The sequence below is a fragment of the Pseudogymnoascus destructans genome (assembly GCF_001641265.1).
Source record: "Pseudogymnoascus destructans isolate 20631-21 unplaced genomic scaffold scaffold_14, whole genome shotgun sequence".
Lineage (NCBI taxonomy): Eukaryota > Fungi > Ascomycota > Leotiomycetes > Thelebolales > Thelebolaceae > Pseudogymnoascus > Pseudogymnoascus destructans.
The window spans coordinates 98,239-119,634 of NW_020167533.1; the positions used below are offsets into that span (position 1 = coordinate 98,239).

Consider the following 21,396-nt stretch of genomic DNA (forward strand, 5'->3'; position numbering starts at 1 on the left):
CAACGCAAACTTGGCAGTATTTAGACTAATTAGCCCGCCAGCCCTATAAACGTTCAAGCGTTCAACATTAAATCCTCTGTATCTTTCTTACCTGCATATCGGCTTTAGAATGCATTGGGGGAAATCCACTGGGGGGGAAACGACAGGTCGCTCAGCCTTGTTTATCGCCAAATAGAAACAATTTCTTTTTGAAATTCAGTTTATTTGCTTTGGGGGAAAAAAACTTGCGCTATTCACACGAAATCTGGTTGAACAAAATCACTCATTGACCCCCGCACAAGGTCGTCAAAACTCACGTCTAGGGTGTCTATTAACCACCACCAACCACTATTTCTTACCATATTAAGGGAAAACCCTTTATCTCCGCCACCCTCAAAAGGACTCTGTGCCCTTATCTATTGGGCTATTAGAGGACGAACATTTCCACTCTGTGATACACGAGAGTGCGAATATTTAAAGCTTGCTTTCAAGCTTCGGCACCGGATTTGCAACTGGGGGCTTATCAACAAGTTCGACCAACGTCAAACGGGCGCGTCCTCCCATTAACCCCACACCAGAGGGACCTTGCCGACGCCCAAACAACACCACAACCCGACCGCGCCCTCGACGACGCTTGAGTCCTCCGCAGCCATGAATACCGACGAAGAGGCGCTCAGCGCCGTCTACAAGAAGATCGAGCGCGAGAAGGCCCTTATCAACGCCGCCAATGCAATGCGTCAGCAGACACAAAACGAGCAGGTCCGGTCGAAACTCGACACGCAGATGCGAGAGGGCCGTCGGAATATACAATTCTTCGAGGAGAAGATGCGGGAATTGCAGATCAGAACCGTGGGACATAACATGGACAATATGCGCCTGGGACCGGAGGGGAGCGGGCTACAAGGTGGGGGTCCTAGGAACGATAGAGATGCTCCGCCGACGCCGCCACCGAAGGATTCGAGGGGGAATTATATCGAGCAGGGTGGAACTGACCAGGGAGGTTATGGCTCTGGGGACTATAGTACGATGTTCAAGAGCGAAAAGCCCTCGGGGATGATGCCACCAAGACATCCTTACGCACCCCCCGCCCCAGGATCTGGGATCCCAAAACCGCGCGCAAACTATTCGAAGCTAGGTTTGTATTCCAGGATTGATTTTCAGATGACCGTCCAGCTGATATTTGCTAGATCTCATCAAATACGATACTCCTTATCTCGGACCCCGCATTCAGCTTATGCTGTCGCAATTAGCATTCAAGCTCGATGTTGAGCAGCAGTATCTCAAGGGTATTGAGAAAATGGTGCAGCTATACTCGATGGAAGGCGACAAGAAGAGCAGAGCGGATGCCGCGGCACGCCACAAGGATAGTACTCAAAAGATCATGCTGTTAAGGCAAGCAAAGAAGAGATACGAAGATCTCCACATTGACATGCAAAGCAGCGCTGATGCGCCAGATGGTATGTGAACAAGCATGATATTATCAACATTCCGGCTAACAGTGACTAGACGATAGCATCAACACCCCCAATCTGCGAAAACCTCTCACTGGTCAATTGTCGATACGAGTTACTGCCGTGAAGGATGTTGACCATGCGGCCACATCGAGGTTTTCTCGCGGACCGGAAACCTTTGTTGCCGTTAAGGTCGAGGATAATGTTGTTGCCCGTACAAAGACCTCGAGAACCGATCGATGGGATGGAGAGACTCATAACCTGAATGTCGAGAAGGCAAACGAGATCGAACTAACAGTATATGACAAAACTGGAGAGCAGGCTCTTCCCGTTGGCCTCTTATGGATCAGGATATCCGATATTGCAGAAGAGATGAGACGAAAGAAGATCGAGGCCGAGATCAACAGCTCGGGCTGGGTATCTGCGGATAGAATGGGATCAGGAAGCGCTGCCCCAGCTCAATTCAATGCCCAGAATCAGCAGTCGCCCCAGTTTGGAGGACCTACCAGCCCTGGATTCAAGTCCGGGTTTAACGGCGGCGGCATGGCGCCCGCTCCCGCCAACCCTTCTCTACTGCCCCAACCCATCGATGCTTGGTTCGCATTGGAGCCTTCGGGTCAGATCCAACTATCTCTCAGCTTTGTCAAGCAGACCAAGGACAGACGACCATTCGATGTTGGTCTTAACCGTAAGGGAGCTATTCGCCAGCGTAAGGAATTGGTCCACGAGATGTTCGGACACAAGTTCGTATCTCAGCAGTTTTACAATATCATGAGATGTGCGCTTTGCGGCGACTTTCTCAAGTACTCTGCCGGTATGCAGTGCGAGGACTGCAAGTACACCTGCCACACGAAATGTTACTCCAGCGTGGTTACGAAGTGCATCAGTAAATCCAACGCTGAGACTGATCCGGATGAGGAGAAGATCAATCATCGGATTCCTCATCGTTTCGAGAAGTTCTCCAATGTCGGCGCAAATTGGTGCTGCCACTGTGGTTATATGCTGCCATTTGGCAAGAAGAATAGTAGAAAATGCAGCGGTACGTCTTCTCTCTGGATATTCAGGCACATTACTAACGAATTGGCAGAATGCAATCTCACAGCTCACGCTCACTGTGTCCATCTCGTTCCGGATTTCTGTGGTATGTCCATGGCAGTTGCCAATTTGCTCCTGGAAGGAATACGGCTCGAGAAGGCAAAGCAGGACCAGAAGGGGAGATCTGGCCACCAATCCAACCTCGCCGGCAGGACCTTACGTCCTGTAACTGCGAAGTCTCCCGTTTCGTCCCAAGCCCCAACGCTAGAGCAGCGATCATCTTATGGTCCAGGCGACAGATTACCGCAACAGGGACAACCCTACGAAGCTGCATCTGGTACCTCTCAAGAGTCTATTAATGCGGCTAAGGCTGCATACCCCTCACAAGTCCAGCAGCAGCGCCAGGGAGGTGACCGCATGAGCGACGCTGCTACAGTAGCATCTATAGCAGCAACCGCAGCCATATCTGGCCAACGACAAGGTGCATACGATACCTCTGGTGATTACAACAGGGCATCTGGAGGATACGGCGCACAAGGCAAGCCAGGTTATCAGGAGCGCCCGGCACAGCAATCCACTTATAACCCTGCGGACTATGCGAATGTTGGTGGCGTTGGTGCTTACCCTCCAGCCCTCCAGCCACCGTTGCAGCAACACCACCAGCAAGGCGCTCCTGTCATTCCACAATATGGTGCTATCCCTGTGGCCGGGATGCCTCCTGGAGCCGAAGCTCAAATAAAGCCAGCGGCACCGGCAGGGGTACTTGCTACTCGCAAGCCAGTTGTGGCGCCATCCGCCACCGAAGCAGGCGCAGGTGGCCGCATTGGCCTCGACCACTTCAATTTCCTGGCTGTGCTTGGTAAGGGTAACTTCGGTAAAGTCATGCTGGCGGAGACCAAGGCGAGCAAGAGGCTGTATGCCATTAAGGTTTTGAAGAAGGAGTTTATCATCGAGAACGATGAGGTTGAGAGCACACGATCGGAGAAGAGAGTTTTCCTGATTGCCAACAAGGAGCGCCATCCCTTCTTGCTCAACCTTCACGCGTGTTTCCAGACAGAGACGAGAGTGTACTTCGTCATGGAATATATTAGCGGTGGTGATCTCATGCTTCATATTCAGCGTGGGCAGTTCGGGACCAGGCGTGCGCAGTTCTATGCTGCTGAGGTCTGCCTGGCGCTGAAATACTTCCACGAAAATGGTGTCATCTACAGAGATTTGAAGTTGGACAATATCCTCCTCACTATGGATGGACACATCAAGATTGCAGATTACGGTCTTTGTAAGGAAGATATGTGGTACCAGTCAACGACGAGCACATTCTGTGGAACGCCTGAATTTATGGCACCTGAGGTTAGTTAATTATTTTCCAACTGAGCTATAACGATGCTAACCCCTATTAGATCTTACTTGACAAGAAATACGGCCGTGCAGTCGACTGGTGGGCATTCGGCGTCCTAATCTACCAAATGCTTCTCCAACAGTCCCCCTTCCGCGGCGAAGACGAAGAAGAGATCTACGACGCGATTCTGGCCGACGAGCCCCTCTACCCAATCCACATGCCCCGCGACTCCGTCTCCATCCTACAGAAGCTCCTGACCCGCGAGCCCGAAGCCCGCCTCGGTAGCGGCCCAACGGACGCACAGGAGATCATGAACCAGCCCTTCTTCCAGAAGACCAACTGGGATGACGTTTATAACAAGAGGATCCAGCCGCCTTTCTTGCCGCAGATCAGCAGCGCTACTGATACGAGTAACTTCGATTCCGAGTTCACTAGTGTTACGCCCGTGTTAACCCCGGTTCAGTCTGGTAAGTCTTGTTGTCTTCTCTGCATGGTTGAAATGATACTAACGATCCCCCCTTTAGTCCTTACCCAAGAGATGCAAGAAGAGTTCCGCGGCTTCTCCTACAGCGCCGATTTCGTATAAGAAACCCGGCCAGCCAAAATTTCTTCAACATTTCGGAATGATAGCACCATATCCAATCTACCGCACACCCCGCACATCCCCGATGGCGCCGTGGTCAGCCCAAGATTGGAGAAAACCAAGAAAGAGCAGACGCCATCTAATTTGACTCATTCACAGGTGGGCCCAAAAGGACGGACCGGTGTGCGCGGACGTATGATGCGCATATTAGGGGGATCAGATCAGCAGCCAGCGGGCCGGTCAGGGGGAAAGGGGGAAAGGGGAAAGGGGGGTGCTATTTTTGGGAAGGGAATAATTGGGGGAGAAGAATGAGAACGTAAATAAAGATTCTCGATCTCTTTGGAGGATGATCAGTTAGCGGGGCGGCGAATGGTGATGATTTGATGTATAATCGGCATTGTTTCGCCTCTAATAATACCACATACCCTCTTTTCGATAATATTTCCTGAATTCGTGCTTATGAGTGAGTGCTTGATTTGTGCGTGGAGCGCTCTTTTCTCTTAGGCATCCGTCTTTTTCTTAGGAAGTTCCTGCGGTTTCGCCTTAATCCTCGGAACCGACCCTATTGCATAGGGTCGGGGTAAGCAAAGAGCGTTCGCGGAAGCAAACGGCGTTCACCGCTGATGCTCACCGCCACTTCGTATCGTATCCCCATCCATAGCCTCAACATATCTATAGCTTATAATTTGTATACTACAACTATGTAATTGAAATGGAAGACCCTATTCTATCCGATGCTCGTGAATGGCTTGCGGCAAACCCATCTGAATCCGTTGCTGCCGCAAGCCGGATTTTCAAAGTATCAAAATCAATCTTCAATCATCAATTACTCGACTTAATCGCGAATGACCAACTTTCTATGGAGTGGCTTGATCACTTCATTTTCCACACGCAAAGCACTCCTACTTCCGACGTCTAGCTACTACTATTAGACTCTCATAGTAGTCACCATATGCTAGAGTTCACAATATATGCAGCAGAGCATAATATTATCACTTACGCCTTCCCTTCCATTAGATGTTGGGGTTTCCTAGCCTTATAAGCATTGGCACCGCGAAGCAGTCCATTCTGCAATACGGAACCTTGATTTAAAAGGGACTTCGCTTTTATATCTAAATCATCCTTGGGAATTGGTTGGACATTTTAGAGACAAAGTACCCAGCATGCTAAAATTTTATCCTCTCCAATCTTAGGTCATTTACCGCCGACTATGGGTGTACGGCGGCTACAGAGCTATTCTGGAAGACACCCTCCGTATTCATAGCAATATCTTGCTGGCATTTCATGAGTCGACCAATCAGTTGTTCGTGCAGCAAATGGAAACTGTAAAACAAGTGTCCTAAGTTTGTCCAGAACTTTCTATCTTATCAATGTTTAGTTCTGGCAGAAAATATAATCTATTATCTTCGCCAATCCCTGAATGTCACCTTCAACAGTGCCTGCTTTCTCTCTCTCAACCCAGCCTTCTGTGAAACCACCTCCAAAGTCAATGATCCATGCATCCATGTTGACGTCAACCAAAACGTTTGCCGCCTTTGCATCTCCCCATACAATGTCAGCTTCGTGAAGATGTTTCACAGTGCTAGTGATTTGAGCTGCCCAACGCTGTCGCAAGTGCTTCGGGGTGTCAGCACGGACGGCGCCTTCAGGGTCCTGCCGTCACAGTCGATATATGAGAGTAGTAATCCCATGTAAGAAGAGCCATCTTCCCCTTAAACAAGGCCTACAATATGTGGAACGCGTAAACGGTCCTCGATCTCTAAGTCGATCAATACGTATATGCGTTGAGTTCATGAAGAGCATCTCGCTGACACCCCGGCTGAAATGCTTTAAAGTAACAGATCGTCTCCTTATCCGCAAGCACCTTTCTAGGAAATTGGGTGAGCGCGTCCTTTGGATCCTTGTTGCATATTGATATGGCTGATGGACGAAATGATGGCCATGGGAAAGAGAGATCGGACGGAGCCAGGCTCACCCCTTGATGACGCGGGCTCGCAGTATTTTCGTCATTTGGACTCGCAACTAGTATCCCACCAGGAGCGTGGAGCTTATGCTTTAAAGTGATTGGATTGAAGTAATCATGAAGGGTAAATGTCTGTTCGTTTGTCGGATTTGAGTCGATCCGTTGGAAGTGAGGTAAAAGAGGCTCCAACGCCCAATCGTACAAGCCCTCCTCCGTAACGTCAATATCATCAGCCTCCAAAGCATCGAGATAATGGAGATACTGCTCCTTGATATCGGGTGCGTCCTGAAAGTTTTCAGCCGATAAAGTAACGTGAAAACATGTGCCGCTACACATCACCGTTATGTCCGACTGTTTTTACGGTGTACAATGGTCGGTGATCCATCGTGCGCACTGGCATTTCCCGAAAGTGAACCACCAAAAACAGGATAGTTATCCGTTCGTCTGCCTCCAAACCGCGCAACGTTCTCTGTACCTCCACAGCGACGGATAAAACGACAACCTACATTACTTCTGTCAACATGGCAAGCACTCAAGAATGGTTCTGCCGCAAAGTCAATGCAACCGACCGATTACTGCACACCCGCAAAAGCGTCGGATCTCATCGCTTCTTACTCAAACGGCAGAGGACGACCTGCATCACCCGTCCAAAAAGCAGAAACTCAACTATCCAGCATTCCCACCTGCGGCATTTTGGGACTCTCTATCGAGTATCCCTCTCACACGAAACGCAGTACGAGAATTGAACAAGAAGTAAGGGAAAAGGCCAGGTCACTTTGTCTTATCCTCTTGAGTAAGATCGCAAATAAACGGTTACTGCGAATCTTACACCGAGAGTCGAATGAATGGCCAAACACATTCAACCCGTCCGCTATTGGGTTGCTCCTGATTACCTCCGATCTAGAGAGGCTAGATATATGCAGGAGGGCGTTGAGAGCTCTGGTGGGGAAAGAAGTAAAGGTTGGGGGTGCTGACTGTCGGAGAATCAAAAGTGCAGAAGGATATGACCGTAACCGCGACGGGCTTGAGCAGCGTTGAGGCGTTTAGTAACATGAAGCTTAGGCACGTATACACGCATTTATTTATAAGGGTAATGCCGATAAGCAGATCTTGCAGACGTTCCTGAAGCGCTGGTGCGATGGATCGTACCAGTCAAGGAACTGTGAGTTATTATCGCGTATGGAACCCAAAGTAATCGAAAGCGTATTAGGCATAGTGCTAAATGTATATCCTAAAGTTCCAGTAAAGACACCATCCATTCTATTTCCTTCATTTATTCCAAACGCTGCTTGACCGCTATCGATCGTTGCATTCAGGCCATCAGAAATGAAGCGACAATATACGCCTTACTGGAAGAAAATCCCCGTATCGTGAGGTGTTTATCCATCGGCAAAACCTTGGACCATGTCGATCTTGAATTTTATCCACATGGGACCCTCATGAATTACATTCAAACGCACAAGGAATCTATCTCGGATGCTTCTCGGATTCGGTGGGCCCGTCAGATCATTGAAGCTGTGGCGCTTGTCCATGAGAAGGGCATCGTCCACGCGGATCTTGCCCTTAGGCAATTCTTCTTGGACTCAGATTTGAATGCCCGCCTCGGTGACTTTGGAGCATCTGGATACCCTGGGCAGGAGGCATTAGGAATGGAGGGCGCGAGCCATTGCTTGCCGAGGAACCCCGATGAGCCAAACACATTTGTGTCGGATCTATTTGCGCTTGGCTCTACACTTTACGAGCTTGGGGTCGGCGACATTCCATATCGCGGCTTGAATGATGATCTGATAGAGAATCTATATGCTAAAGGAGATTTTCCTTTCGTTGTGCACGGAATCTAGTTATCGTCGTACATTCCCAGATTGCCTCTCAAACCGATTCACTCAGAGCCCGATAGTTAAATAGAGTGCCAACAATCGCAACAGCAACCACATAATGACATGCAACCACGCAAGGGGTACGCCAATGTTGCCCCTTCGCTGCATGAAAGCAAACCCGAGTTTGATGATTCCACGAAACCGACTATCCAATCCGTTCATCGCTTACTGTCATTTGAGCCGTTGCTTTGCCACTATTGGTCCAATGTAGCTAAGCGTTTGGGGAGGACCAAAAACAACCTCCAGTCATAATCCGTCAAGTCGATAGCTCGGGTCCCGTAAATACCATCGAGATAGCGTAAATATCGAGATATCGAACGTATTTTGGTAGTGGACAGGGGGGTTGAGGCCAGCAAAACGTATCGACGTAACGTGAATCGAGTATCGACTTAACGCGTCATGACTGTAACTCCATCTGCCACTCCGCACGAGATGAAGATGACGTGTGCAGCCTTATCAGATGCCACATGACACTTAACCATCCCCCGTTTCCACGAAGCTGTTGTCGTGATCCCAGACAAAGGATGCGGCCTTTCGACAGGCCCCAGGCAGATTTGAGTATCGACCAACCGTTTCGCGTTTTTTATGGGCTCTTAGGCCGCCACAAATGGAGAAGTGCAGAGGTCAGCCTCACCTGGCCAATTGTTTGTGCTCCGTAAGCGCTCATAAATACATCATTTCCGAGCGCAGGGGCTATGGCCACCCGACAGAGGACGGGAAGTGACCACACACAGAGGACGGAAAAGCAAGAAGCCGTTTGCTGCGTATAATTCTAAAAACAATCTTTTGTGCCAGCGAGAAACTGGGCTCAGGAATCGGAAAATGATAAAACCGGACCCCGAAGCCAGGCATCAACTTTTCGGTTACTAGCTCCGGAAAATCTGGCGGAAAGCAGCACCAGTTCTTGTAACCCGTTAGGGGTTTCCTGTTCAAAGTCTTTGATGGTCTAACGGTCATGATTTCCGCTTGTCATTCGACAAAGCGCGGGAGACCGGGGTTCGACTCCCCGTCAGAGAGTTTAATTCCTCTCTGAGCTCATGGCTCAGAATATGTTTTTTGGCATTTTTTTACAATTTTTGGCGTCGAGAAAAAAAAAAACTTCTTCACCACACGCAGAGTAGCACGAAGTGGTACCAAACGCACATGCCCATCAAGACTGCGCACTACAAGCTTCAGTGATCTTTTTTTTGTCAAGAGATGGCACATCGGGGTGTGAAAACGAGAGTTCACAAATCTAAACGTCAAATAGCACTCTATCCGAGCTATATTTCAACCAACTTCGGCTTCTCCTCCTTCTGCCCCTCCTCCCCCTCCTCCCCCTCCTCCCCCACAACCCTCAACGGCACCTTATTCTTCCCCCTCCTATACACCCTCTCATCCCTCGGATCAAACCCCCCATTCCCCCACGTCGCCCACTCCGGCGTCTCCGGCCCCATATAATCCTCCGGCGTAAACGGCTCCCCGCTCTCCAACCGCTCAAAGAACTTCGCATAATCGATCCTCGTATGCCACTTCCCCTCCTTCTTGAACCTATCGCTCGCAATCAGGATGCAGCAGCTGTGGGCGTGCTCGGCTGCGATCCCGTATTTGAGACCCCGCTTGTCGAGCGCGGCTGTGAGGGCGAGGACGAAGGCGCATACTTCCTCGTAGAAGGGGACGTTTTGCATGGTTAGGCCTGCGGCGCCGCTGGAGGGTGTGCCGCAGTATGTCACGCCCTTGACTTCGACGAAGCAGGGAAGGCCTTTCTCGACTAGATCCGCGTACCCCTCCGCCTCATCCTCGATATTAAACCCCTTCACGAGGGTAAGACGAAACACAGTGCGCTGCTCAAACCGCTTCTCGCGCAAGATCTCGAGGCAGCGTTGGAAGCGCTGCCAGAAATCGCGATGCAGCGGCCGATCGATCTTGCGCAGGGACTCGCGGTTCGAGGCGTCGATGCTGACGTAGAGCTGTGTCACCGGTTTGAGTGTGGCGAGCTGGTCGGGGTGCTGCGCGTTGCAGACGAGGAACGAGGAGATGTGCTCTTTGTGTAGCATGGCGGTGAATTCGTTGAGGTAGGGGTAGGAGATTGGTTCGCCGACGAGGGAGAGCGCGCAGTGCCTGATGCGCATTGCTTCTGCGAAACGCTCGGCGCGGACGCCGGGGACGCCGCGCATCATTTTGATTTTCTGGTAGTGTCCGGCTTTGACGCCGTTGAAGATGTCTTCGGGTTGGTCGATGACCCAGCGCCAGGTTGTGCCGACGGGGTTGGTGCCGTGGCGCCAGCAGAAGACGCATTTGTTGGAGCAGGAGAGGGAGGGGGTGGTTTCCATGCATTGATGCGAGGCGATGCCGTAGAAGGAGTATTTGTAGCAGGAGCCGCGGCCACGGAGGGCCGATTTGGTCCAGCGGCAGATCTTGACTCCGGAGTGGGAGCCGACGATTATGTAGCCCTGCTTCGTGAGGGCGTTGTAGGTGGGCGACCCCTTTGGAACCATTTCCTTGGGTGCAGCTGAAGGCTTGGGATTCTTCTTGCCATAAGTTGTGAAATCGACTGCCCCTTCGTCTTCGTCTTGGTCCTCTGACTCGGTTTGGCCCTTTTGTAAGATGCGACCAATATCTTCCACATCATCCATACTACTGGTCACCTTCTTCTTACTTTTCCTTTTGAGTTTAACCGCTCCATCAGACTGCACCTCCACATCATCCTCTTCCGCATCTTCAACATCGCTCTCATCGGCGTCACCACTCCCAACAACACCTTCACCGAGGTTGCCAGTCTGCCCCAAGTTTTGGAGAACATCCTCAACGCCCTGCCTCCACTCATCCAACCTCTCTTGTGCATCAACCTTTGTATCTCCCATACCGAGCGGGAACGCCCTCTTCCTCGCAGTAAGCTTAGCCATCCACCTATCAACTTCAGTCGCCTGCGAGCAAAATCCCTCCGCCTCCGTAGGCCACCCCTCCCTATCACCAAATCCAAACACCGCATAGCCCAACAACGCTGACATCGGCGCCGTATCGATGCGGAAATCGTTGTGTGTTTCCTGCAGATGCTCGATAAAGGTATCGGTCATGGTGTCGATGTTATACGTCGGCAGGAGGAGGATGTAGAAGTATTTGATATCCTGGCTGGCATCTTCGGGTTTGGGGAGGCCGAGGAAGTATTCGTCGTAATCCTCGAGCTCGGCCAGGTCGTGCGCTATTGGTGAGAGGAACTCATATTGGCTTGACTCGGCGTTCGCTTTCAGGGTATCGGCGAGTTTGGTGGTCAGTGTCTGCGCGGTTCTCTCCGTGCTGCCGGCTAGTGTTGAGTAGAAGACCAGGACTTGGAACCTCACATCTTTGCTCGCTGGCTGGTCCCTCAAAAGCGACTTCTTGCGGGTAACTTTTCCGACAACTCGTTTTGGTCCTGCCTTCTTCACTTCCGCGGGGATGGGCGCTTTCTCGACCAATTGCTCGCGCTGTGGGTTGGCTGCCACATGCGTTTTCTCAGATGGAGTCGGGGGGGGGGTGTATATGATCTTCTCGCGACCGAATTTTAGGTGTAACACAGCTCTAGTAATCAACAACAATGCGAGCAACGTGAGGATCAGCGGGATTCGATAAGTATGCCATAGCGCCATAAAATCTAAATAAATCGTTAGCCGCTTCTTTTTGCCGATAAACCCAAGTAATGGCAGGAATTACAATTCTCGGTCGCATGAGAGGCAATATCAGCCCCAAAGTATTCGTTGTTCGCCATAATCGCCCTCAGTCATGTTGCTTCCAAAACCAGAAAAGCATCCAGGAACTATCGACAGAAATTCCATGGTGGGGAAGTTTGAACAAACGATGGCCCCTCATATTTAAAAAGTAGGGAAAACAATCGCGGAAAGGCGCTTATTTAGCTCGGTCGGGATAAACGCCATACTTTTGAGCGTGTGCTCACTACGGTAGCGATTACACACCATTACCGCAAACTTCTTCGGGCGGAGATACTATTCCTCCGGTCCTCCGCACTTTTATTTCTCAGCCTCGCAGTTCGGGACAACCTTGCGAGAAAGATATAGCTCCACCACCAACGCAATTACTTCCACCATACACTGTATCGTCGACACGAATAGATCAGATTTCTCTTTCTTTCCATCCTCTCCAGCTACACCACCCCCACCTTGGCAATGGCGCCCATAAACCCAACCCCCGCGCCCGCGGCACCATTCGAGTGAGTCAACCCCCCTCCACGTCTCCCACACCCCCACTAACACCCCCCCCAGCATAGTCCAAACCTACCACCACCTCCTCACCTCCGACCCCGACCTGACCATGCCCGTCGCCGCCATCGAATCCCTCATCCAACTCCTCCAACACTCCCACTCCACCACCGTCTTCGAGACCCTCGACCTCCTCGCCGCCCAATCTTCCCTCCTTCAATCTCGCGTCCGCAACCCGATCGCCCTCTCCGCCGGCACCGACCTGTTTCAGCGGTACATGATCTCCTCCCTGAGAGCGTCGGGGGAGAGGAGCTTCGATGCTGTGCGCGCGCATTTGCTTGCGAATGGACGCGTGTTTGTGTCTAGAGCCAAGGCGGCGAGGGAGAGGATTGCGGGGCATGCGGGGGGGTTGGTGAGGGATGGGTGTACGGTTTTGACACAGGGAGGGAGTCGTGTGGTTTCTGCTGTCCTTGCGAGGGCGGCGGGGGCGGGGAGGGGAGGGGGAACGGTAAGGTTTAAGGTTATCTACGTCGACTCTGGCAATGGCGCCGGGGCAGGGGAGTCTAGGGATATCGTACGGAAACTCCGCGCCAAGGGCGTACCCGTCGCTGTTATCGGGGAAGGCGCAGTAGGCTACGCGATGGGGATGGTTGATCTTGTAATCGTCGGCGCGGAAGGCGTGGTCGAGAACGGCGGCGTGATATCGCGGATGGGCACTTATCAAATCGGTGTCCTCGCGCGCGCAGCCGGAAAGCCATTTTACGTCGTGGCGGAGACGCATAAGTTCGTGCGGCTGTATCCGTTAGGACAGTATGATTTGCCGATTGTGCAGAGGGTGGTGGAGTTTACGACGGGTACTGGGAAGGAGGGGGAGAAGAAGGGGGAGGGGGAGGAGAGGGCTGTAGAGGGAGAGGCGCCGAGTCAGAAGAGTTCGGTTGATACGGAGGGGTGGAAAGACTATTTCACGACGGAGGAGGGGGAGGAGAGGCAGAGGGAGAGGGAGGATGCGGTGGATTATACGCCGCCGGATTTGGTGTCGGCGCTGATTACGGAGAATGGGGTGTTGACGCCGAGTGCGGTGAGTGAGGAGCTGATTAGTGTGTTTGTTTGAGAGGGTTTTGTGGGGGATGGGGGCGGCGTCGTTGATGTGAGGGGAGTTATTGTTGGTGTCTAGGATGTGGGAGTTGGGAGGGACAGGGATTTGGAAAACAAGATATCCCTCTCTCTCGTGATATCTCACACCACCATCACAAATAGTCTGGTTAGTCTAGTAGACTACCGTGCAGGGAAAGTGGAGATCTAAGAGGTTCACGCACACACATTGGTGATGCATACAGAAGTGGGGGAAAATTCGGGGAGGGTCTGAGCGCGCGTGGTGACGATGTGCATGGTTAGTGAAGGGATGGTTGATGCTGATGAGGATGAGGATGGAGGATGCTGATTATGAGTTTGTTTGATGGGGATGTCGATGCGTGTGTTTTTTTGCAGTGGGAGGTCTGGATCTGATATTGATCTGATATTGGGGGGTGGAATGTCACAGATGGGGATAAAAGATGGATAGATGGGTATCTAGTCCCATAAGTTTGAGATGGAGAAAATGAAGGTTTACTTACTTACTCTTGCCTTCTAACCCTATCAATCCGCAGTCTCCAATCTTCCCTCTCTGGCAAGCCCTAAAAAAAGCAAAATATCTTCACCCACGTCATCGCTCTGCGCACCTATCAGAACGCCTTCCAGCGACATCGACATCCGCTCTTATCCCCCTAGTGTATCGCCTTACCTGAGTTAGTCAGTGGTTAGTTGGTTAGTCGTGTTATCCCGCCCGTTGGATACGTTTCAACGTTTCTAGGTAGAACAGCATTATGCATTATCTCATCGCCTACCATATACAGACGGACGGACAGAGGGGCTGGACACACGGGCTGGGCGTTGCAAACGGGTGGATACGGGACGTCCCTCCCTCCCCCTCTCACAGCCGAAATATAATATCCACAACGAAGTTCCTCCCGCAGCCAACCATAGGATACACTTATGCGGTAGGTGACGGTAGACGGGGTGATGGGGACGGGGTGCTGGTGTGGTGGTTAGTTGTGGTGTGAGTGGTTTGGACAGTGTGTGGTTGTCGGTGGTGTAGGACCGGCGAGGGACACACAAGCGGGTCGGACACTGATTTCTCACCCAAAATCAAGAACTTTGCAAGGTAATAACTCAACAGCAGCTTAATATATGCATTAATTCTTGACATATTAAGTGTAAGCGCTAATGTAGGCGCTGAAATTTACACTAGGCTGTTATATCTCAATATCTATGGTTCTAATTGCTCTAAAACTACATGTAAATGAATCTATGTGTATAGATAAAGCTGAATACACACTTTTAAAATATACTACTAAGTTGTTGTTAAGTTATTATTTTCTAAATTAATTTCTTAATTATAGGTGAGAAATTCAGTGTCTAACCTGCTTGTGTGTCTAAATTGCTTGCGAAATACATTACCTTAAGTTTGGATTAGAACACTATATAGAGCTAGAGTCAATTTATAATATAGATGAAACAGGCTTTGGAATTGAGATTCTAGGAGGTGAGAGAGTTATAGTACCACGAACAGCAAAGGAGCTCTATACTCTAAGCCCTGAAAACAGTACCTCTAGTACTATCCTAGAGGCTGTGTCTATAGTAGGAAAAGTCATACCACTAGTACTTATTGTTCTAGGCAAAATACATATGGATTCATGGTACCATACCAATCTTAAGGCCATAGAGCTAGTCCTACTTTCTAACTCTGGATTTTCAAATACACAGCTTACACTCTAGTAGCTAGAGCACTTTGTAACGCTACTTCCTAAACAATAGGATGTAGAGAGGTTTCTCTTATAAGGTTTAACTTAACAGAGGAGGTAGGGGGTTAGACACAAAGGCTTTCTAAGTAACACGTTATAGTATGTAAAGAATATTATATTAAGTTGAGCATGAAGCTCCTATCTAAGAAATAACTATCTACTTATATAGTAGCATCATGCCTGGTAGTAGTTTAGATAGTTAGATAGTCTGAACTATCCTAACTATCCAACTATCCAACTAATAGTAGTGTTGTGCTAAGGAATAGTTTAGATAGTTAGATAGTCTATACTATCCTAACTATCTAACTATCCATCTAATGAGTCATGCTACTATAACCTAGCCTTGTAACTAGGGATCACAGGGTCCTCTATAACAGTTAGAGTCCTTAAGTGTAGATTTAAGTAAGAAAGGACATTCTATAGCTTATATAGAACTAATCCTTAGAACCCATTCCTAATGTTCTGCTCTATAAATGTAGCTTTAAATGCTTCTTTATAAGCAGAGAGGAACTTAGGCTTTATAATATGATTTAGCTAGTTCTATACAAAGGTTTTAATCTACTGTCTATATAAAAGCTTTATTAGAGCAAAGCACCTAACATTAGACAAGTGTAGTGGCATATAGATAGTGATTATCTTCTGTTCTATATAGTAGTGTTGAAATTAAGCTAAGAGGTAGCCTTAATGTCTGTTAATAATAAGAAGGCAATAATGTATATGTATAGCGAAAGCTCTAGCATAGCAAATGCTCCACCCTACTACACCTACACATTTTGTAACAGCTATTACACAAACCACAATGCTTAATTAATTCAAACTACTTGGAATCATCTTCCTTAGATGTTTCTACTACTACCTAATACGTCCTTGTGTTATGTCTAGCCTCCCTATAGTTGCCATAACGCTAATGGAGCGTTTCAGTCCTTGGCGCACAACTACTACCCATGTGCATTTCCTCCTTTATCTACTCACTTATATCAATCTCAGTCATTAGGTCTTTAGCTTCTTGTACACTAAGTGGCCCTCCATTGCATAGACATGTTTTTTTTAGCTCTCTAATGCTTGCTAAGGTCCTCCATCTACGTTTAGAGCATTTGGTTCTCTGCTTCTAACAATGCCAACCTATGCATTGCACCTATTGTAGCTTTGCCTAGTTTCTCAGCTACGTCGCAACTCTGCATTAGAGAGCTACCTAAATGATGGATGATCCAATTCTTTAAGAATGTAGATTGAGAAGTTGCTTTAGTTGGGTTGTTTATTGCCTTAGAGATCCAAGATTAGGAGGTTCTAGGACATGATGATAAGGGTGTCAGTGTCTTTAATTAAAGATCAAGCAACCTAATGACTACCCCTACATTAAATAAAAGTAGCCCTGCCCTACATAGGAGGAAGTCATCCTTAGTAATGTGGGTTTGGCCCCCTCTCATTAACATCTCAATTTACGTACCATAGGCCTTTTTTAATAGGCTAAAATAGCCAACATCAAGAGGTTGGAGGAGATGGGAGGAATGCAGAGGCATGCAAAGAGTAATAATGCTATTATCATTCCTCAAAGGCAACAGAGTGGTGGCTCTTATAACCATTAAGGATTAAGGGGTGATATACACCAATAGTCCATGGCCTAGTATATTGAAGAAGTGCTTAACCCAATCTAGAGTGATCTCATTTGTTGTCTACCCATTTTCACTTATTCTAAGTCTTAGGTAGTTGCCTATCCTTTGTAAGGACACAGGGCACCCAGCTCACAGTAATAGCATATGAGAGTGCGAGTCGGAGGCTAAACGGATGCGATCCTATAGGTCTACTACGAAGGATACAAAAAAGATGAAGGGGGAACCCCGTTGAGTCTGTTTCCTTAAGTACCCAAAACGGGCCCGACTCGGTTATCCCAACCCTAGCCCTGAACCTTCCACCGCAACAGGTCTGCATCGACCCTGAACCCTACACCCTTACCGTCCCCCACTATAGTGTAACTCGCTATGTCTTCCTCTACTGGTTCGAAACCCCACCGAGTCGGATTCCATGCTTGTAGTGACCGTAACAGTTCTGAGACAGGTTCTTCGAGTATCTAGGTACGGAGGCATCCTTACATCCTTATACCAAGATCAGAGGTGGAATTTGTCCTTCACAACACAAATGGCAGTAAGGCCTAGCCAAGTGCACCAACACCTTAGATTACTGTTACCCATTCCTACTTGCTAGGCTGCTTTGATTTTGGCCTTCCCTCTCGCTTAGAGCTTGTAACTACTGTTGTAGTTGAGATCACGCTGTCATACTGACATTCGTTGCACTCAGTTTGCTATCAAACTCAAGAGCAAACTTGGAAATCTCCTCCTCAAACCTACAAGTCACTATACATATTTTGGCTTGTCACACCAACAACAAGAGCAATACTACTCAACAATTGCTACAACCATCTATGATTTATTACACGTCATCGCTCCTTAGTTACTGGGCCGATATTACCACATAGCATATCTCTACAACCCTCTATGATTCATTACATGACATCACTCATACTACCACATGACATATCTCTACCAACTAGAGGCCTAGGAGCATGAACGATAGCTCTAAAAGCTCCTACGAACCTCTATGATTCATTACATGTCATCGCTCTTTAGTTACCCACAAGATTGGTTAAGTTATGACATAATTTGTCTGTGACATAATTTGTCTATGACATAATTTGTCTATAGGGGTACTCTGACCTTGGACCTCCTTTTACTTCCTATAGGCTACGAACCTAAGAGATGGTTCTATGGGATTCTCTTACGTTGACTACAGTTACCAAGCCTGGTAAGTCATGGAAAGTCTTGGAAAATGAGAGAACTACATTCCTTTAGCATAAATAGGATTGCCCTTTCCTTAAGAAAGGGCAAGCAGACAATACAGTAAATCAACTATCACATATTTCCACGTCTTTTCCAAGCTTCCAAGCATTCATCTTGTTACTCCTTGTTTCTGAAAAGTCAGTGAGGTGTTAACCTCTGACTTACCCCTGAGTTCCCAGACTCAACATTTGTTGCAACTTGTCTGAACCACTTCACTACATCACACACCTGATTGCTGCGTTGTGGAATAGTCTAAGCTACAACCCTTTGGCTCTTTTTCCTAAGACAGTGTGTTGTCTTAGTAAATTCATCCCTTCCTTGGGTGGCTAGATTCTCACATCTGGTGCACCCACCATTACACACGCCTATTAAAAACCCAGTCTAATTGTTGTAGATGTCTACATCTTGAATAGCGTATTTCACAATTGTGTTCTACACAAGCGTAAACCAACTATGAATAAGCTTTGGATCTTCACATTTAGCCCTCTAATAGTTGTATTTTCGATTAATATGCATGTTACGTGCTAGTTGTCGCCTAACGAAATTTAAAGCCTAACACAGTCTAATGCGTAGTGCGTTATGGTCTACAAGGATGTGGTTGGTTTGAAGCCTAACATGGTCTAACGCATAGTGTGTTATAGTCTACAAGGATGTGGTTGGCCATATCTTCTACACCATGAAGTGTAGGAGGGAATCCTTTCAAATCTAAGTTAAGTATGTATTGAATAATGATAGACTCTTCTAGATTAGTCAATTTCCTCAAGTTGGCTACTTAGTCACTTCATGACTGCTTTCTATGTATGTGACAGCTTAGCTTTATTTGGTGTACTCTGTAGATATTAGCTACACGTCTAAGACTTAACAAAGAATCATTCTTAATAGCTAATAAGGCTAAGTTTAATTAAGTATCATCATTTTTTTAAGGCATGTTAGGTGATAGAGAAAATGAGGTTAGAAGGTGGAAGATGGTAAATTGTAGTAGGGTAGAGCATTTGCTATGCTAGAGCTTTCACTATACATGTACGTTAGGTTCTAATCGTATAAGTGTTTGTATGCTAATTAAAGTGTTAAATCCACTTGTACCTAATTGAATTTGAAGTCTACCCATTCTTACTTAGTGTAATCACCTAATCGTGTAGTAATACTAAGCCCTTGTACTAAGCTAAGAAATGATTCTATGCCTTAAAGGTGATTCTATGCCTTAAAAATGATAAATAGCAGAAGTGCCCATCTATACGAATTAACACCTTAGATAAATTAACACCTACTCTCTATTCCCTAGCTATATAGTCTTTAGACAGCTCTTTGCTTCTAAGCTTGTCACTACCTTTGTAGTAGCAATAACTCCTATTATAACACCTGCTTCATTAAAGTTGTAGATATCCTGCTTTAAGATTCTGTATTTTGCAACTATGTTTCGTACGAGGGAGAACCACGCTTTAATTATCTTTAGATCTTTACATTTTGCTCGTTTGTAATCATACGTTCCGAGTGCTCTGTCTGCACTGCCTTCGGGCAAAAGCTCGTGGGATTCTGTCTCACGATTGCGTCTGGTCCGCCGCCAGCTCCAAGTGCGGGTACTGCACCGCGCAGCACTCGTCTTGCATCCCGGTAGGTTTTCTTGTGGGATTCGGTGTTGGGGTTGGTTGGCTGGTGCTGATCTTGGTGGGAATAGCTGCCCTGGTTCCTTGGGGAAGAGTTTGCGGCCCTCCGCGCTGCTGAAGAGGCCACCCCCCTCGTTCCTGCTGACGTCGCCGCCGCCGCCACCAAGGCAAATCAGGTGACCCTCCTGGCCGCCCAGAGCATCCCAAAGTTCCGCTCCGAGGCGGAGCGTGACCTCTACGAGGAGGCACGCGCCACTCGGGCTGCCCTCGAGTCAGGGCTTGCCGTGAGTAGACCCCCTTCCCCTTGTCTTGTTTTGGTGCTGACTCTGGGCAGCAAATTCGGTCGTCGCTGCGCTGTCTGCGGATGGAACAGGAGAGTGTCCCGGCTCTCCTGGGGGAGTTGGTGGATGCTGTGGGCAAACTGCCCACCACTGCCGCTACCGCGGTCGCCCTGACTCGGGGTGATGGGAGGAAGGAGGGGGGGGAGGATGAGGAAGTTGGGGCGGCCTACGGGGCCTAGGTGGAGGAAGACCCTGTGTCGGAGGGGACTCAGGCCTGGCCCTTCGTGTGGGGTCACTTCAACCCTTCATCTCTTATGGTGGTAGCCGCTTGTTGCGACGCCGGTGAGACATTTGGGAAGGGTGACTCCCGCAAGGGTTCCGGTGGTGAGGGCGCCTTGGCTCAGAGGGCTTAGTTTAGAATCGTGGGTAGCAACGACTCTGTTTCTTCCCCTTTTGTCGTTCTTTCGTGATCGTAGTCTTGTCCCGTCTCCCATGCCATAACCCACCCGAGTAGTTCCTGTGGTGGTCCTGGTAATTGTGGGTACTCCGTGTGAAACTCTCTGAGTTTATGGGGAGAGTTCATGAAGTTTGATGCTGGGTACCACTCCGGGTCCGGATCGTATCCTACCCAACTAACCCTGTATTGTAGTTGCTTCCGTCGGAGCCTCACAGCGAGGATCTTTTCCACTTCCCATTTCTCTACGCTGTCTATCACTTTGCTGCTCTCGGGTCTTCATTTTCCGAAGGCCTTTACTATTGCGAATAGTTCCTTGTCGTGGATCTCCCAGTTGATCTCGTGGCCGGATAGGACATGACTGTAGAAGCTTACGGGGTACCACCGCTTTTCAGGGTGTTCTTGAGAGAGGACACCAGCTATGACTCCATCGGAGGAATCTGTCTCCAGATTCGTAGGCAATTCGGGGTTGAAGTGGTGAAGTGCCTGTACTGCTAGGAGTTGCCAGCGTAATTCCTCAAAAGCAGCCTCACATTCGTCTGTCCATCGGAACGGCTCTGAGGGACTAGTGATGGTTGTGAGGGACTTTGCTATTTTGCCGAAATTGTGAATGAATTGTCTATAGAAGCCACAGAATCCCAGGTAGGACTTCACACCCATAACAGTGGTCGGTCGGATCCAGTTACGAAGGGGTTCGATTTTGTCGGGGTCCGCTTCGACACCGGAGGTAGTGAGAACGTAACCCAAGTATTTTGTCCTGGTGACGTTGAACTTGCATTTATTCAAATCGGCTTGGAGTCCAGCTTCTTGGAGACGCTGTAGGACCTTTTGCACGTGCTCTATATGTTCATAGGGTCCTCTGAATAGATTAGGATGTCGTCTAAGTATGCGGTACAGAAGTCATCTAAATATTGCATCAGGACGTCATTCATATACCGCTGATAGGTTGTGGGACCGTTTGTTAGTCCAAACGGCAGCACTTTG

General features: G+C 48.6%; 5 protein-coding genes and 1 non-coding gene across 6 annotated transcripts; 4 read left to right on the forward strand and 2 right to left on the reverse strand.

Moving 5' to 3' along the window:
* Positions 1–59: 59 nt before the first annotated feature.
* PKC1 (Serine/threonine kinase) lies at positions 60–4,666 on the forward strand. The gene is made up of 6 exons (XM_024469147.1): positions 60–1,114; positions 1,167–1,436; positions 1,486–2,469; positions 2,518–3,815; positions 3,866–4,271; positions 4,329–4,666. Exons 1-6 carry the CDS (start codon positions 631–633, stop codon positions 4,388–4,390), a joined length of 3,504 nt encoding a protein of 1,167 aa, XP_024323051.1. The 5' UTR covers positions 60–630; the 3' UTR covers positions 4,391–4,666.
* A 1,489-nt stretch (positions 4,667–6,155) lies between these two features.
* Positions 6,156–6,686, reverse strand: VC83_05527 (uncharacterized protein; the record flags this gene model as incomplete). The annotated part of the gene is made up of 1 exon (XM_024469148.1): positions 6,156–6,686. One exon carries the CDS (start codon positions 6,684–6,686, stop codon positions 6,156–6,158), a length of 531 nt encoding a protein of 176 aa, XP_024323050.1.
* Positions 6,687–7,789: 1,103 nt separating this feature from the next.
* On the forward strand, positions 7,790–8,191 carry VC83_05528 (uncharacterized protein; the record flags this gene model as incomplete). The annotated part of the gene is made up of 1 exon (XM_024469149.1): positions 7,790–8,191. The coding sequence occupies one exon, from the start codon at positions 7,790–7,792 to the stop codon at positions 8,189–8,191; it is 402 nt and encodes a 133-aa protein (XP_024323052.1).
* A 970-nt stretch (positions 8,192–9,161) lies between these two features.
* Positions 9,162–9,244, forward strand: VC83_05529 (the record flags this gene model as incomplete). The annotated part of the gene is made up of 1 exon: positions 9,162–9,244. It is a non-coding gene; the product is annotated as a tRNA-Asp (tRNA).
* A 67-nt stretch (positions 9,245–9,311) lies between these two features.
* Positions 9,312–12,106, reverse strand: VC83_05530 (uncharacterized protein). The gene is made up of 2 exons (XM_024469150.1): positions 11,897–12,106; positions 9,312–11,837 (listed from the first exon to the last, which is right to left on the reverse strand). Exons 1-2 carry the CDS (start codon positions 11,949–11,951, stop codon positions 9,490–9,492), a joined length of 2,403 nt encoding a protein of 800 aa, XP_024322903.1. The 5' UTR covers positions 11,952–12,106; the 3' UTR covers positions 9,312–9,489.
* Positions 12,095–14,561, forward strand: GCN3 (translation initiation factor eIF-2B subunit alpha). Its single transcript, XM_024469151.1, has 2 exons — positions 12,095–12,410; positions 12,463–14,561. The coding sequence occupies exons 1-2, from the start codon at positions 12,367–12,369 to the stop codon at positions 13,508–13,510; spliced, it is 1,092 nt and encodes a 363-aa protein (XP_024322904.1). The 5' UTR covers positions 12,095–12,366; the 3' UTR covers positions 13,511–14,561.
* The last annotated feature ends 6,835 nt before the right edge of the window (positions 14,562–21,396 follow it).

Coding starts and splice junctions, on each gene's coding strand:
- PKC1 (XM_024469147.1), top strand. CDS start 631: ATGAATACCGACGAAGAGGCGCTCAGCGCCGTCTACAAGAAGATCGAG. Junction 1,437..1,485: donor CAGCGCTGATGCGCCAGATG/GTATGTGAACAA, acceptor AACAGTGACTAG/ACGATAGCATCAACACCCCC. Junction 2,470..2,517: donor GAATAGTAGAAAATGCAGCG/GTACGTCTTCTC, acceptor ACGAATTGGCAG/AATGCAATCTCACAGCTCAC.
- VC83_05530 (XM_024469150.1), bottom strand. CDS start 11,951: ATGGCGAACAACGAATACTTTGGGGCTGATATTGCCTCTCATGCGACC. Junction 11,838..11,896: donor CTCTCATGCGACCGAGAATT/GTAATTCCTGCC, acceptor CGATTTATTTAG/ATTTTATGGCGCTATGGCAT.
- GCN3 (XM_024469151.1), top strand. CDS start 12,367: ATGGCGCCCATAAACCCAACCCCCGCGCCCGCGGCACCATTCGA. Junction 12,411..12,462: donor GCGCCCGCGGCACCATTCGA/GTGAGTCAACCC, acceptor CACCCCCCCCAG/CATAGTCCAAACCTACCACC.